At 40.2% G+C, this 17,936-nt stretch overlaps 1 protein-coding gene across 6 annotated transcripts in view; it reads left to right on the top strand.

Moving 5' to 3' along the window:
* lama2 (laminin, alpha 2) overlaps positions 1-17,936 on the top strand; it is a 197,738-nt gene that overhangs the window by 171,219 nt on the left and 8,583 nt on the right. For 5 of the 6 annotated variants that reach the window (XM_040125505.1, XM_040125503.1, XM_040125502.1 and 2 more), the window contains 6 exons: positions 2,755-2,910; positions 3,235-3,288; positions 7,819-7,970; positions 8,104-8,280; positions 10,255-10,444; positions 13,024-13,110. In XM_040125505.1, the coding sequence (XP_039981439.1) occupies positions 2,755-2,910; positions 3,235-3,288; positions 7,819-7,970; positions 8,104-8,280; positions 10,255-10,444; positions 13,024-13,110 (816 nt within the window). The remainder of the gene's footprint in view (positions 1-2,754; positions 2,911-3,234; positions 3,289-7,818; positions 7,971-8,103; positions 8,281-10,254; positions 10,445-13,023; positions 13,111-17,936) is intronic. The other variant, XM_040125507.1, reaches the window with a different exon arrangement.

Here is a 17,936-nt window from a genome sequence, read left to right as displayed (position 1 = left end):
CGATAACCTCCTCATCTGCTCTTGACCCTGCCTCTCCTGCTTCTCACTTGAGTAGAGGCCATGGTTATCTTTCGCCTCAACTAATTCAGTGGCCCTCTAGCAGGCCTCCCTTCACGCGCAGTGAAACCTTTAGAGATGGTCCAGAATGTGGCAGCGCGTCAGGTTTTCAATCAGCGCAAAAGGGCACATGTCACTCCGCTGCTCATTGAACTCCACAGGCAACCGATGGCCGCCTGGATCAAACTCAAGTCACTAACGCTTGCCTAAAGAGTGACGTCTGGGTCTGCACCCATCTACTAGAGCTCAATCATACAAGGTTATGCTCCTTCTCGGCCACTACGTTCCTCCATGGAATGTCGTCTGGCATTGCCATCCCTGCACACAAGGCAATCACAGTCCATTCTTTTCTCGTTTGTGGTTCCCCGATGGTGGAACGAGCTACCAATTTTATCAGAGCAGGGGCGTCCCTCACTATCTTCAAGAATCTCTTGAAGACTCATCTCTTCCGAGAGCACCTCCTCTCCTAAGACCTAACACCCCAACAGGCCTAACTAGCACTTACTGCCCACTTTTGGTGCACTTCTTTACCTGCTCTCCTTGCACTTTGTCTTTTGAATATATCTAGCACTTACTTCAAGGTCTCCTACTGTACTGAAGCTTTAGTGTTGTCCCTCACCTGTGAGTTACTTTGGATAAAAGCGTCTGCCAAATGAATAAATGTAATGTAAATGAGCGTCTCTCTTTCATTTTCATTTGCCATTCAATCCATTGCTTTTTTACATAAATCTTCCCAAGAAAACTAGTGACTTTCTGCAAAACAAAATAGAAAGAGAGGTCAGACAGTTCAAGCTATCTTATGACTTTTTCATTTTCCTCATGCACATACAAACTATTTATGTATGAATTAATACAATCCTAAATTACAGTCTGGACCATAACGATTTCACTTCACATTCAGTTTGAAATTAAACAATGGATACCACATTAAAGGGCCAACTCTCAAGCTCTAATTTGAGTAGGTTTACATCAATATAAAAAGAATTGTGTGGGAGATGTAGTCTTTTTAACGCATAGTGCCCAAAATTTAGAGGTTTGAAAGCAGTTGGACACTTGGCTACTAAATTGTTAGGTTAGTTCATGCACAAAAGTGCACTTTCTTTCAATAATGGATAGTAAATTAAAGTGACATTATAATGTCACTTTAATTTACTATCCATTATTTTATTTCAAATTTAATGTGCTGAAGCACAGAGCCTCAAGAGCAAAAAATGTGTGAATGTTATATACTTACAGTCTGGACTGTATATACACTTCCACAATTCCCTTTTAATTTTGCGTCATTCATACGTTGTTTTCCTCTAAATTATACACACACATACACTACTGGTCAAAAGTTTTAGATCACCCCCATTTACCTGTTGTTACTGAAATTTACAGTGTAATATCTCAGTTTTTCTGAAATGAAAGCATGGACAACAAAGAAATAAGTTTTTTGTTTTTTTTTAAGGAATCATGGAATCTTAAATCCTAAATTTAATCTAAATTTTTGATTAATTTTTGATTGATTAATTAATATTTTTTGCAACGTTTGTCCCAACACTGATACAGAAGTTCCCACAAATGTGTTGTACCTGCACGTCGCTTTGCTTTCACCTCCTCACCACTTTATCCCAAACCAGCTCCATGAGGTTTTAGTCTGGAGACTGTGTTGGTCTTCCATCATTTGAAGCCACTGTCTCCTTCTTTTCTTCAAATGTTTTGGGTCACTATTTTGCTGACAGGATGAGCCCCTGACCAGCCAGTCGGTCTTTCATTGTTCCCATAGCAATATACAGTACTACTTGCTGCAGTACAGTATTGTCCTAATAATGCACCAGAGGGTCCATTGCCACAGGAAAGCTGTAAACTAACCAATTTCATAATCTCTGAAAAAGGCCTGTTTTCTATGAAATGTACATGATTTTTTTTGTTCTTGGTGACCTAAACTTTTTTTTTCTTTTTTTTTTTTTTTCTTTACCTTGGCCAGTCTACCACTTACCTTATTACCTTTTTGCTCTCTGTGTTATAGACCGGTAGTGTATAAATTAGTTTTCAAAGCCATACAAGGCATTCACCATGATTTCGTTACACTTGAGCCATTCATACAAACAAATACGCAGCCATGTTCATACAGTATATAAAAACTGTATGAAAGACTATAAAGGCCCAGGGTTGAGAGTGTTCGTATTGAAGATCTCTTTATTCCTCTGATGTCTTTTCTCATCCTTCAGCAACCACTCTGCACTGCTAGAAAGATGAGAGTTTTTGTGTGTGTGTGTGTGTGTGTGTGTGTGTGTGTGTGTGTGTGTGTGTGTGTGTGTGTGTGTGTGTGTGTGTGTGTGTGTGTGTGTGTGTGTGTGTGTGTGTGTGTGTGTGTGTGTGTGTGTGTGTGTGTGACTGTTTCCACTTTGCAACCACGGTCAAAGTAATGAGAAGAGGATGATGGCACATTTGATAATTTTTGTAAAACTGAATGTTCTCTTTTATGAGTAAAACCTTGACCAAAACCACAGAGGGAATTTGTCTGGTCACATAATTTTGATCAACCAAACTCAGCTATATTTTCCACTACTTTTACTTTTCAGTGTTTTTTTTTTTTTTTTAACTTTTCCATCTAACTGTGTTATGTAAAATTTAGGACTAAACAAATCATCCATTCATTGACGTATACTAAAATACATGAAAACTGCAAACTATTTAATCTCTGTCTCACAGAACCTGTACACAGTCAGTTTCTCCAAGCCAGGATACATGGAGCTGGGTGGACTGTCGCTGACAGTTGGCACAGAGATCAGCCTGTCGTTCAGCACACTGGCAGACACTGGGACCATACTGTTGGCAGTAGGCGGAGCCTCATCAATTAGCCAGCAGGTCTGGTTTAATCTATTTTTGCTAATTTAAGCTTTAACTCGCTTCAGTACAACGTACTTTAGTAATTCTAAGCAGGTTTTGAATATTAGTGTGTTAAAATTTAAGGGTAATGCTTTATTTTACGTGGTGGGATTCCTAATAAGAAGTTTGCTGGAAAGAACGATGTAATTTGACACAAAATAAAGGGAAAATATGAATCTTCTTAAATGACCTGCTCCATTTTTGACCTAAATATATTCAATTTTAGAGGACCCTCTAAAGGACCCTCAAAATAAAATGTTATCCATTTATCCTCACATTTTTCTGAAAATCTTTTCACCACAGGCTCGGAACGCAAACCTCTTCAGCTCCAAGAGGAGACGCAGACAGTCAGGAGAGGTGGGTTCAACTCTCACTAATGTACACCCAAGTACTGTCCACTTTTCCTAAGTGAAAGATGTTTTCATAAGTGCATATTAATGAGATTTGCATTTGTTGGCAGCTGGGTTAATTGGATTGTCTTTTATCCAAAACACACACACACACACACACACACACACACACACACACACACACACACACACACACACACACACACACACACACACACAGGGACGTCAGTTTACAGATTCACAAACACACATACACAGTGTGGCTGTTCATCCATTGTGTAGCAGTTACCTTAGCTTTTAGCTGACTACGCAAACACACGCACACATGCACACAAGCACCATTTCTCTAAGTGAGTGAAGTTTCCATGAGTGCATATTAATGAGATTTGAGTTTGTTGGCAACTATACTGATTGTTTTTAGTCTTAAGAAAATCTAATCTCCCTTACTCCCTCACACACTCTATCTCTCTCACACACACACAAACACACACACACACACACACACACACACACACACACACACACACATACATACTTGAAGTCCCTAGAATGATTCTGCCATCTTTCATCCTAATCACTGATAAATATATAAATCCATCATTTTATCTCTGCTGGAAACACCATGTATTTGGTGTGTAGGTGGTGTGTGTGAAAATGTATTCATATTTGCAGGCATAAATATTTGTATATCTGTGTGCGTGCATGCATGCGTGGGTGTCCATTTCCATGTTTGTGTATGTGTGCGCATGTATGTTTTAGCATACTGTGTGTTTGTGTGTGTGCATTTGTGTGTATGTGTAGCTCATTGGGTATGAGTACGTTGCTCACATGAATGCAAAATTGAAAGTGTATCTAAGTTTGGGAGTGTGTATGAATGTATGTGTGTGAGAGAGAGAGGACAGAGGTTACCTCTAGCTTATCCATCATCACTGGTTGTTGGACACATAAATCTATTTTTACTAACTATGCTGGCAGGCAGGGCGTGTGTGTCTGTGTGTGTGTATGTGTGTGTGGAGAAGGGTTAAGCGAGGTTAAAAACATCATCAACTCAACTTGGCCCTGACTAATGGATGTTTTTGAGAGGGACAGAGACGGGAACAGAAGACAGGATGGAGGGATGGAAGAGGGAGATTTAGAGGTGAAAGGAAGGATAGAGGAGAAAGAGCAGAGCTTAAGAGAAATGAGGAGAGAGGAGAGGAAGGGAAAGTGAAAAGATAGGGAGAGTATGATAGTAGGAAAGAATGGACACAGAGGGGAGAGATAAAAAGAAAAGGAGGAAGAAAAGGGAAGAAGCTTGGAGCAGAACATGGTAAGCTGAGATAAAAGAGCATAGTGAGGAGAAGAAGAAGAGCACGAAAGGGAGAGGGGAAGATGAGGCCAAAAGATGAGAGGGAGGAAACAACAGATTTCTGGACAAATTCTCGTCACACAAAATATCGAGACTTTGCTGATCCAAGAACAGCACTGACAAGATCTGAGTTTGAAATAGAGTCCCCATGCCTTCAGCACCTCTGATTTTCTTTCTCTGTCCAGATAAAAAGAAAGCTAATATGCTGCTGTAGCTACAGGACTTTATTTTGGAGGATTAGGGGCTTGTAACTCCTAGCATTCATTTAACAAGCAAAAAATATCGAAGATTTGAGTTAAGATTTTCATATTTGGTATTTTAATTTGTTTTTTGGAGATATCCAAACTATAGAATTCATTTGCGCACCAAAGCTGCTCTACCGTATAAAAAGGAATTTGAGTTTTTTAAATGACCTCCTCTGCAATTTGAGCAGAACACAGCTACGCAAGACTACAGCTCTCCAGAGTTTCATCTTTCAATGGTGTTACCAAATTTCAGCATCCAGCAACTTGATGGTGCAACTTGATAAGGGCTGCAGAGTCAGCCGTAATTTTTTTTCTCTACTGATTAATCTCCCGATTAACTGATTGTTTAGTCTATAAAATCATAAAAATAAAGCCCGAAATTGTGGAAAGTGTCCATTACAATTTTCAAGACCCCAAGTTGACAACAAGCGTCCCAGTATCCACATTTGAGAAGCTGAAACCAACAAAATTTGGGGATTTTTGCTTAAAAAAGATAATCATTTATCACAATTATTGCAGATTAGTTTTCTGCTTATTGGCTAATCAATGAATTGACTAATTATTTCAGCTTTAGTTTCTATTGTTATGACATTATAACCTAAGAATGACAAAAACTGATGGCAGTGTTACTGTACAATAAACCAACCCCCCTCAAAAGTGTAGTGGCAACCTTCAAATGTTGGTTTTAAAGCCAAAAAAGCCTAAAGTTACTGTTCCTCCAAGGTGTGGTGATACACAACACATTTTACCATTTTTACAGTGACATAACAATTGGAGAGAAGAAGATGAGCTGTCTTTGCACTCACCACCCTGTGTGCATTGTGTTGTGAATTCAGTCATGCTTTTTTTGTCTGCCGTACTTTTACAACCCTCCACCCAAACAGGAACACTCACTAAACCCAAAAGCCAAAAAGTGATCATACATGAATAAACTTCAAGAGCTGAAAGATTCAGAATATTGAAGGTAGCAGAGGTGTGTGTGTGTGTGTGTGTGTCTATGTATGTTTTTGTGTGAATGTTGTACACGATGACTTTCTCATGAACATGGGTTAGTGCATGTATATGCATGTATACGTAGGTGTTTGCATTCACGTTAGCTCCACAGTCTGCTTTGTATTTGGTTTCATGGTTGTATGTCTACATGTGTCTCTGTGTGTGTTTCTGTGTATCTTTCCTTCGGCATATAAATTTGTGTGTATGTGTGAGTTCATCTCCGATTGTCTGCATGTGTGACGTGTCTGCATCTGTGCGCCTTTGTGTACTGTATGTGTGCGTGTGTGCCTTTGTATCTGTGTGTGTGTGTGTGTGCGCGCGCAAGACAGTGCGGCAAGAGGCATGTTGTAGCTACATCTCAGTTCAATTTGTCCCCGACCTCAAATTGAAATTCCATTTTCAGGTGGTAAATTGTCTCCCACTTCGCCCTCTGGCACAGAGTGAATTAAAATTCAAATTAGCCTGACCCTGCACCACTGCTCTCTAGCACCTCTCTGTCTGCCTCTCTCTTTTTCTCTCTCCCCATCTCTATCTCGCTCACTGTTTTGCTCTCTGCCCTCTCATCTCTTCCCCCTATTATCCTGTTCTCTCTGTTCCAATCATCTCTTGTTATCCTTTCCTCCCTGCTCTCCTCTCCTCTCCTGCCTCTCTCATTTCCCCCCAGTTTCTCTCTATGTGCCCCACATCTCCCCGCACTCATCTCCCCTTTCTCTTTTGCCTTTTCCTTTCTCTTTAATCCGCAGTCTCTCCTCCTTCCTGTTTGTCTTTCCTCCTCCCTTCACATCTTATCTGTTTTCTCCCAATGTTCCTTCTTTTTTCTCCTCTCCTGGTCTTGACAAACATTTAACATATTGTGACATGGATGTGGAGTTTAATCCAAGTTGAGCACAACATTATTATTGTATGATAATATGGCACAAGGTAAATTCTTTATGAAAGGACTTTGGAAATCCTTTCGATGCTAGAAAACATTGATTATTTATATCCTTATGTTATAAAATGAAGCAGGTAGGAGCTACAGACAACTACCGATGTCTACTTCTTTTTGAAACACCTGGCTATTGATGTTTTGGGATATTTATTGTTTGATAGTATTAAATTGACCTTGTAAGACTGCTCTTAGGTTTGAAAAAAATAAATAAATAAACATTAACTCAAGGTCTGCATACTAGCTTTTTCCAGACACTTATTCCGTATTGAAGACAGCTGAGAGCTACGGCCAAAAAAATGTCAAACTAATGTCTCCAAGGTCAAGAATGAACTTTCACATGCAGCTTTGAGGTTATTTTTAAAGTGCCACTTTAGGTCATTTCTAGGAAGCGATTGTTTCTTTCTTGGTACTTGTTGGCCTATAATCACATTTTGGTCTGGTTCTGATCTTTTGGACACAACTTCTGTTATCTTTTAAATCTTTTTAGTCTGTTGCTCAATGTGACTGCTGCGTACCTTGGCCAGGAGAGTTTGTGTGTTTTAGGCTCAACAAGGTTTTTTTGGTTAAATAAAGGTCAAATTAAAAAAACAAAAAACAAAAAACAAAAAAACATCTACACTAACATGGAGCTTTAACAGGGGTGAATGTGGTTATATCGGCTTCTACTCAACGTCAAAATATTTGCTGGGATCCCTCCATTTCCTGCTAGTTTCTCTCAGAATTATCATTTTCTTTTTTTAAGTTGCCTATTCCATGTATCTCCTCTCTTCAGGCCTTTTCAATCAGTAATGTTGGCTGTATTGCCTTTTTTAGGCGGTATATACAGTATATGGTGTGTGTGTGTGTGTGTGTGTGTGTGTAGTGGTAGTTGGAACTGGTGCATTGTGAAATTCAAAGCTCTTCTCGCATGCACCTAGCTGAACTTTTACTTCTCCATTCCATCCCCTCTCCCCCCTCCGAGAGCAGTCTGGATGTACAGATGTCCTCGGCTAATATATAGTTTATCTCCGACCCCTGCAGCCCTACCTCTCAGTCATGCTGAACAAAGGGTCCCTGGAGGTTTTGGTGTTTACCGGCAGCCACAGTCCAAGTCGTGTCATCCGACGACCTGAGCAAGGCATACTGAATGATGGGAAGGAGCACTCACTGCGCATAGAGAGGCTACCTGGCAGGTCGGTGTTTCCGTGTCTGTTCAGTCTATGTTTATGCTTCATTTCTCTGCAACAGTATTTTTTGTCACTGTTGAAGATTTTTTTCTCTGTATAATCCATTTAATATTTTGTGTATGTGCGTGTGTATTACCAGATCCTTTGTGGTTCAGATTGATGAGGAGACCAAGAGGGATGCAGCACTTCCCAATGACCAGCCACTGAGCTTGCATCGTATCTTCCTTGGTGGTATTCCTGCCGAGGTAGAGCAGACGTCCAACAGAGCCAACGTCCCATTCCAAGGATGTATTTGGAACCTCATGGTCAATGCTGTGTACGTATCATCTAGTCAGTTTATACAACCAGAGGTCTATTAATTGAAATGGAGAGCAAGAATATGCTGTTCTTGAACCTAAAATATAGCTACAGAGAGCAGATATTCAATTAATTGACTGTCAATCATTTTTCAAGCAAAAAAAACAATGATTACTTAGTTCCAGCTTCTCAAAAGTTACCAGTTGTTGCTTCACTTTGTCTGACCTAATAGTAAATTAAATATTTTTTGGTTTTGTTGGATGGACAAAACAAGCAGGTAAGATGTCACTGGGCTTTAGATAAGGACGATGGGCATTCTTCACTATTTTCGGACATTTTTTTTTAGACCAACTGACCCGTCAGTCAATCTAGAAAATAATTAGCAGATTAATTGACAATGAAGATAATCATTAGTTGTAGCATATTGACCACTGCACTTAAGTTGGTCTCTTTAAATGTCTTTGTTTAAAGTCTGTGTTTACAGTATGTTTTTAAAGTACAGTAGTAAAGGCTGAGCTTTTAAATTGTACAAAACTGAACAGCAGTTAATACAACTTTTTGTAAAGTACTGCAACAGGGTAAGTATTAAGTTGCACTGGGCAATTTAAAGGGATTTTTTTTTCCCTCAAATTACCATAAATATTCATCCCTTACCTCTCTGTGTTTTTACACTGCTAATGTATTTTATGGCTGGATGGACTCTAGCGACTCTAAAACCTCTGACCTTTTGTGGTGAAGGTCTGATAACAATGTGAACAAAAACCACTGGTGTGTCCATCCAAACATCTCCGCACTGCGTTGTGATCTGATCAGATCAAAGAGAATTTAAAATATCCCGTATTTTTTTTTTTTTTCTTGATTTATCCTCAGTGTAATGTGGTTCTGACATCACAAGATGAATATGGGGCAAAAGAACGGAGTCAGCTTTCGATTCTGGACATTTTCTGTGTTCCACAGTGTTAAAACACTGACACAGGCAAAACTGACCAATTCAATTCACTTCAATTTCCTTTACAGTGCACTTAGAAATGTTCACCTTGAACCTGCTGTAGCAATACTCAAACAGGACAGCTTGAGCTTTCTGTCCTAACAATCTGCCTCTAATGTTTTCTGGCAGTGGACAGCAGGCCTGATTTTTACCTCATATACCGTTGGGTTAAAGTATAGTTATTATGATTGAAGGAGATCGTGCTAATGTTGTTGATGATAATGATCATGAAGCCAGCGTCTCTTCCTGCCTGAACAACAGTAACAGAGCTGTCCAAAATCATAAACATCCACTCATAACTCAGATTAAAATCTTATCTGATCTCTGTGTGTTTATGTTTGGTCCTGGTTTTTTTTTTTTTTTTATCGTTCACCTTATTTCACCCCTTTCACCCCACCAGCCCACAGTTGTAACTTCTACTTAATATACACCTGTCTGTCTGTCATTGGGCCTTCGTACAGTTAGTCTTTGTGTGTGTGTTTTCAATGGGGTTGTTCACCTAACGTGATGAAACCTTATTTGTAATGATTTGTTGTATTAATTTCTCTCAAATAGCTCTTATTATATGTCATGCCACTTATACACGATATTACCATTGTAATAGAAACCTTGTCAGTGCACTCTGGCCCCGATATAAGTTCAAAAATACATCTACCAGCACCTTTAAAACTTGCTAATCAAAACACTTTATGTTGTTTGTTTAAATCTGTGCACAAAGAGAAGTGTAAAAACTACAATTTGTGCTTTTTAAATTGTTACATTTTGTAACTATGTGTTGTAGCACTAACTCTTCCTAAAACCACAAAGCGGAGTTGTATTAATCTTCTCATCTAACTTTTTGCAAGAAATTAAACAAACACATTCCCTGAAATGTCGAACCATTCATTTAACAGCTAGTTTTCCTGTCGTTTCACTAATGTCGGAATTTGATCCAATTCGTCTGTTGCTGTCAGCCTCAGCTAAACATCTTGTAATTTTAAATCGAATTGCCTGTCCACCTCTCAGTCTCTCAGACTTCTCCAGACCTGTGTCCTTTGAGAATGCCGAAATCGGCCAGTGCCCCAACCTTGCCCCCCCTCCACCTCCACTTCCTCTGCCGGATGAAGAGGAGCTCGAGAAGGAAAAGGAGGAGTCGAAGCCACTTCGTCCTCCACTGACCCCAGCCCCTGATACACCACCTCTAGGGCCTCCTACTGTAAGTGGCCAAATTAACATGGGAACACACATGCACTTAGATTACTAAGTATTCATTGGCATTGGTTTCATCATCAATATTTTTTAAAAGAAGGTGTTTTAAAATAAGGGATATTCGTATTATATTAGTCTTTATTTACAATAATATAATGGTCAGTACTTTTGTTTAGGCAGCCTATTTTAATCTGTTGGCACATGTACATACAGATCAAAACAGAAAGCACTCATTAGACACACATATAAAGATACAGCACAGTAAAAAGGACATACCAATATGTACACACATTTACTCATGTCCTACTCGGGCATATAATTTTTTTTCTCTCTTACTCACACATGCACACACAAACACACACCTATTTCTCTCTGATGAAATGCAGCCATGGCCTCGTCATGATAGGTTAGTGTTTCATCACACGGCAGTTGTACAGTACATTAACTCTTCTTTATCGTCCCTTTAGCCTTGAGCTACTAAACTCCACCTCTGGCTGCTTGTCATACAGTGCGGAGCCACTGCGCTACGCTAGGCTAACTGTGCATGCCATTTATGCTTTATGAGCCCACAGGAGCCAAAACACTCTCAGCTAACATGTAGCCACTATGCTAAGAGGCAGGCAGGCAGTGAGTCACTCATTTCATACTCTTAGTATTGGGATAGGCAAGATATATTTCCTAGATTTAATATATTATGGGTCTTAACAGCAGTCATAGGTTATCAGTTACCCAATTACCTGCTAAACTACACCCCTAAAAAGACATTGATCATGAAGCACAGAGCCAGCTTAGCTATAACTCTGTGGTTTGTTGCTTTATGGACTGCAAGTTCATCTGCTTTATGATATAGACTCAAGGCTGTGCAAAGCCATAGTTCTTTTAGTCCCCATCTACATTTTAACTGAAACCGAAGGTAGGCTGCCATATTTCAGACCCTCTGCACTGGGTAATTATCTTTCATTTGTGTTTCGTTTGTCAGTCGTTTTGTGAACATTGTTGACTCCTCAAATAGCTCTCTATTAAAGCCAAAACAAATTACACTATACAAGCAAATGTCTCACAATGCTTCGGAGGAAAATGAGAGATATTTTTAAAATGATTTAAGTCTTTGGAGGACATGACCTTTACTCCACCAGCAACACAGTCTGCAGATAACAGTGCCCTCTGGGTTAGCTTCTGTTCTACTGGCCTCTGTTCGAAAGTGTATTTTTGTAGATAGTGTGTCTTTCTTTGATCTTTATGAAAGGCTGAAACATGACACCGGGATATTCTGATGAGATCCCAAGATTTTATAAAATTCATACTCCTTGTATTTTCAACAAAATATAAAAATGATTTATTTATTCATGTAGATTATTGTAGATGTGTACACACTAATTAGGCAGTAGATATAAATATAACTTTTTTTCATATGTGTAGGTTTAATTGACAGCTTTTTTGTAATGCCATTTATATAATTGTAGGGCAGTGGTTCCCAAATGTTTTTAATTATTTTTGTCCATGGCAGCATAACTGCATTTAAACATATTTTTTTTTAAAGGTGAATTAAATTTTGTCTTCTGTTTTCATACGTTTGAAAATGTAATATGAAATTTGGTTAATGTAACATTTGCCTCGTTTCTTCATCTGATAAAATGTAATTAAAAATATATCCAGTAAAAATGGATTTAAATCTTGCGGCACCTGGGGCCCACCCTCAAGGCACCCACAGGGCCTTTTGGAACCACCGTGGTAGGGCACACTTTTCCACAATTATTTTAATTATTTTTTTGAAAAAGTTGTGCTGTTGCACAATGTGACAGAGCTCCGCACAAAGGTTGTGACGTGCATTTTTTATCAACAGCAAAAGGATATTGTTAGAATGAAGAAGTAATGACAAGTTGAATCACAGCTGACTGTAAACAACAGACTCAGCATGTGCTTGAATGAAGAGGCTTCTTTATCTCCCACTTCTGTCAAAACATATTCTGTACTTCTGATTCTTCTGACAGTTGTGAGCATCAATTAAGAGGTTGAAGAGGCTCTATAAGGAGAACTTCATAGGCTCCAGTGAACCTCAGAAAAATCAAATTCAGACTACATTTTGTGAATGGAAGTGTAATGGTTTCCTTTTTTACTTGCTGTTCTGATTAATGATATCATGACAACTGTCTCTAATTAGCCTTTTAAATCATTGTTCTCTAATTTCCATCAGTCATTGAAATTCAACATTAACAAAGTATATCATAGGGTAGATTCTCAGCTTCAAAACATGAATTTTTGATTTAAAAAAATGGAAACAGGCTGTGATTTATGCTTCTCTAGAGGTAGCAAAATCTATTATGGTCAGAGTCTAAACGGGGACGAGAACCGTTTTTATCAACTTGTTCAATGCTTCTATAGTAATTATGCTTTAATTCATGGTACATACGGAAGCCAGAGTCTGAAAGTCTCTACATTACTTTGTTGACCTGATATATTCTTGACATCATTGCCTGCCTGTAGCTGATTGGAGGGCTGTGTGCTTGTCATAAACACTGTCGACATTCTGGCTCTGTGGCTGCCACTAATCCACTTCCTTCCCACTCACTGACTGCTGACCTGCAGGAGGCCACCCCACCTGCCCCACCTGCTGCCACACCTACTGCTGCTGCAGCCCCAACCACTGCTAAACAGGACCCCAGCGCCGACCTGGTACACACACTCACACACACACACACACATTTTGCTGCAGCAAAGCAGAAAAAAGCTATGAACATAACACTTACATTATAGAGGCTTTTTAGTTGATTACCAATTAGCATTACTCACCAACATTAGTATTAAATACATGCCATATTTCTGACCACCTGACGAAAGTACTCACCCACCATCGAGCAATGTTTTGGTCTCCACCAACTCCTGAGGGAAATATGTGCTCTTTAGCGACTAAATGTGCCACAATGTTCGCCAGTTAGCCACTAACTTTGTCTCTGCTGTTTGGTGCGGGACAGCTTTTTTCGTTTAAATCAGCTGCCTGCTGTTGAGAGCAGTGAGAGTGAACCAAAACAGTTACATTGCAGGGCATGAGCTGACAGACGCTAAAACCCATTACATACTTCACATTTTTACATTTGCCCGCCTGCTCGACTTCAGCGATGAGGGTCTAAGTGCTTTGCACAAGAGCTCTTGACATTACTTATTAGGAGAAGGGAGAACTCTACACGTTTGGTACTCCTATGGTGAGGTGTGATGACAGGGCATCCGGTTGCTGACTCACATTATAGCTATACAGTATCTTTTCAGGTAATTATTTTAAATTTGCCATACTTTGCCCTTTAAACTGAAACTGTAACTTGGTAGATAGATCTCAGGGATGCCCGCCTCTTTTGGATCTCGATGCAGTTATAAAGCTGTCTGCATTATTAGTTTCCTTAAACTTTTATATTTTCAATTCAAGACCTAAGTTTGAAACACTATTAAGCAATGTAGTGATCAGTAGCATATGCTTAAGGTACAAGTCTTTAAATGGGTTATGAGTTGAGTGGTAAAGCATTTGTGGCAAAAGCTAATTACTACCAAAAGTCAAACGAGTAGCTTCTCTGAAACCTACAATACAATAAGCAGAGCATGGACTTTATCAACACTCAAGAGTGATGGCAGCGCTCACGACACACACACACACACACACACACAAGCACAGACTTGTCTTCACTTATCCTCACACACACACACTTATACAAAATCCCAACTAAATGGCTTCAGATTCTATTGGTGTGACCTCCAACCAAAGACTAGCCACTTTGAATGGAAGACAGTCTTCCTATTGTTAGCTTAATGGAAAGACGCAGGGGGGATGAGAGAAAGGGAGAGAAGAAGAGGCGAATGAAAGACGATAGAAGACAGAGGGGGGAGAGAAAAGGTGCAGCCATGGAGGAAGAGGAGGGAAGAGAGGAGAGTTTTTCTGTACAGAACGGCACTTGCCTTTTGTTGGCTTAATGGAAAGACGGAGGAGAGGAAGCGGGAGAGGAATGAAAGGAGAGGGAAGGAAAGAGCTTCTGAGCAAATGACGTCTCCCTTTTGTTAGATAGGGAGAGAATGAGGAGAAAAAAAGGGAGGTTGAGGAGGAGGAGCGGATATGAGGACAGAGCTTGATAAGAGGTGAGTGTCAGCTGTAACAAAGCAAGGTCACGGTGTGGGGAATGTCTTCACTTGAAAGAGAACAAGAGAGGAGAGGAGATTAAGACACACATACACACAGACACTCAATCATCTCAGATCCCCCTCTCTCTAACTTTGTCTCGCACTCACACTGGAGGTATGGCAAGGCAGCTTTGTTACTTAATAGGTGATAATGTATATTCAAAAGAGGAGGAGAGGAGAAGGCTGAGACAGGAGATAGGAGATAGGAAAAGAGATTGGAAGAAAGGAAAAATAATGGAGAAAGAATAAAGGAAAGTGTAGGAACTCGGGGAAGAGCAGATGAGGACAGCGGGATATGATGGAGTGTCGATTGGGAGAGAAAATCAGAGATGTGAGGGGAAGGAAGAAAAAATGAGTCAAGAGAAAAGAAGCAAAAGGGAACCACTGAGAACTCCTCCTTCAGGTGAAGGTAGAGGAGATAGGACAGAGAAGAGAGTCAAGGAAGAGGAGTGGGCAGGAAGTTAAGAAGAGAGTGGGGGAAAAAATAAGAGGAAAAGAATGAAGAATGATAAAATAGGAGATCCAGCAATGTGTAAAACGTCAGAAGAACAAGAGAAGAGGCAGGAAGAAGAAAAGAAAAATAAATCGTGAAAAAAAGAGGAGAGGGGCGGCTTAAAGAAAGTGTAGGGGGTTAAAAAGTGCTAAAGCAGGACAGAAAACATGAAAGGTAAACAAAACTGGAAGAGAGGAAGAGATAAGATATGGAGGTAAGATATGAAAGTAGAGGGAGGCAGCAGTAGGAGAGTGAAAAAAGGAAAGTATGAGGTGAAAGGAGGGGGGAACACTATAGAATTTAAAACGAAAGGTGGATGGATGAAGGATGGTGAAAAGAGGAAGAGAGGGGAAGCAGGAGTGATAGAAATGAACAAGGAGAGCAGGAGAGGAGATGAGTAGAGCAGCATTGAGTAGAGGAAAGGAGAAGAAAAGGAAAAAAACAGACAGAAGAGGATAAGAAGGGGAGAGGAAACAGGATTTGAAGAAGAAGAGCAATGGAAAGTTGAGCTGATGGGAGTAGAAAGGAGGATATGAAAAGATAGAGGACAGGGGGTGATGAAAGAAGAGGAGTTGTTGGAAGAAGAGAGAAGGAGAGTTTTTCTGTACAGAACGGCACTTGCCTTTTGTTGGCTTAATGGAAAGACGAGGGGGGATGAGAGAAAGGGAGAGAAGAAGAGGCTAATGAAAGACGATAGAAGACAGAGGGGAGAGAAAAGGTGCAGCCATGGAGGAAGAGGAGGGAAGAGAGGAGAGTTTTTCTGTACAGAACGGCACTTCCTATTGTTAGCTTAATGGAAAGACGCAGGGGGGATGAGAGAAAGGGAGAGAAGAAGAGGCGAATGAAAGACGATAGAAGACAGAGGGGGGAGAGAAAAGGTGCAGCCATGGAGGAAGAGGAGGGAAGAGAGGAGAGTTTTTCTGTACAGAACGGCACTTGCCTTTTGTTGGCTTAATGGAAAGACGGAGGAGAGGAAGCGGGAGAGGAATGAAAGGAGAGGGAAGGAAAGAGCTTCTGAGCAAATGACGTCTCCCTTTTGTTAGATAGGGAGAGAATGAGGAGAAAAAAAGGGAGGTTGAGGAGGAGGAGCGGATATGAGGACAGAGCTTGATAAGAGGTGAGTGTCAGCTGTAACAAAGCAAGGTCACGGTGTGGGGAATGTCTTCACTTGAAAGAGAACAAGAGAGGAGAGGAGATTAAGACACACATACACACAGACACTCAATCATCTCAGATCCCCCTCTCTCTAACTTTGTCTCGCACTCACACTGGAGGTATGGCAAGGCAGCTTTGTTACTTAATAGGTGATAATGTATATTCAAAAGAGGAGGAGAGGAGAAGGCTGAGACAGGAGATAGGAGATAGGAAAAGAGATTGGAAGAAAGGAAAAATAATGGAGAAAGAATAAAGGAAAGTGTAGGAACTCGGGGAAGAGCAGATGAGGACAGCGGGATATGATGGAGTGTCGATTGGGAGAGAAAAGCAGAGATGTGAGGGGAAGGAAGAAAAAACGAGTCAAGAGAAAATAAGCAAAAGGGAACCACTGAGAACTCCTCCTTCAGGTGAAGGTAGAGGAGATAGGACAGAGAAGAGAGTCAAGGAAGAGGAGTGGGCAGGAAGTTAAGAAGAGAGTGGGGGAAAAATAAGAGGAAAAGAATGAAGAATGATAAAATAGGAGATCCAGCAATGTGTAAAACGTCAGAAGAACAAGAGAAGAGGCAGGAAGAAGAAAATTAAATACGGTGAAAAGAGTGAGAGGGGGCGGCTTAAAGAAAGTGTAGGGGGTTAAAAAGTGCTAAAGCAGGACAGAAAACATGAAAGGTAAACAAAACTGGAAGAGAGGAAGAGATAAGATATGGAGGTAAGATATGAAAGTAGAGGGAGGCAGCAGTAGGAGAGTGAAAAAAGGAAAGTATGAGGTGAAAGGAGGGGGGAACACTATAGAATTTAAAACGAAAGGTGGATGGATGAAGGATGGTGAAAAGAGGAAGAGAGGGGAAGCAGGAGTGATAGAAATGAACAAGGAAAGCAGGAGAGGAGATGAGTAGAGCAGCATTGAGTAGAGGAAAGGAGAAGAAAAGGAAAAAAACAGACAGAAGAGGATAAGAAGGGGAGAGGAAACAGGATTTGAAGAAGAAGAGCAATGGAAAGTTGAGCTGATGGGAGTAGAAAGGAGGATATTAAAAGATAGAGGACAGGGGGTGATGAAAGAAGAGGAGTTGTTGGAAGAAGAGAGAAGGAGAGTTAATAATAGAGAAAAGAGACCAGGGTGGAAAAGCGAAGAGCAGAATATGTGAGAAAGTGAGGTTAAAGAGGAGATGAGACTAAAGGACTGGAGAGGAAAAGAAAGTAATAGCGGATGGGTGAACAGGAGGATAACATGAAATGAGAGAAAAGAGGAAGACTTGGACAAGGAGAAGAAGATATATAAGGGAGGGGAGGAGTAAACCAGAGGCAAGTGAAAGCCAACAAAAAGAACCGTAGGAGAAAGGGAATAAAAAGTCATAAAGTAAAATGGCTTTACATGCATTACAACACTGACACCCAATGGCCACTAGCTGCACTGCACTGTGATAAGAGAGGAGCCACAGTAATGCTCATGAATACTCGTGAATTCAATAATACTACGAAATTTTTTTACCCTACTCAAAATGAAACTCAAATCAAACTGCAGTCACTGATGTTTGGTTCAGATGTAACCAAAACATGGGCAGGATTCATGACATTCAAAATGTGGTAAATAGTGTCAACAAAACCCTCATTGTCAGTAACTGATCCGAGGTTGTAAAAAACAAACAGTGATGCAAAATGATTACTATAAAACAGACTTTAACAAGCCACATGC

Source organism: Xiphias gladius, chromosome 4 (assembly GCF_016859285.1).
Source record: "Xiphias gladius isolate SHS-SW01 ecotype Sanya breed wild chromosome 4, ASM1685928v1, whole genome shotgun sequence".
Classification (NCBI taxonomy): Eukaryota; Metazoa; Chordata; class Actinopteri; order Istiophoriformes; family Xiphiidae; genus Xiphias; species Xiphias gladius.
The sequence above is the reverse complement of the archived record's forward strand: the minus strand, read 5'-3'. Positions and strand labels throughout refer to the sequence as shown.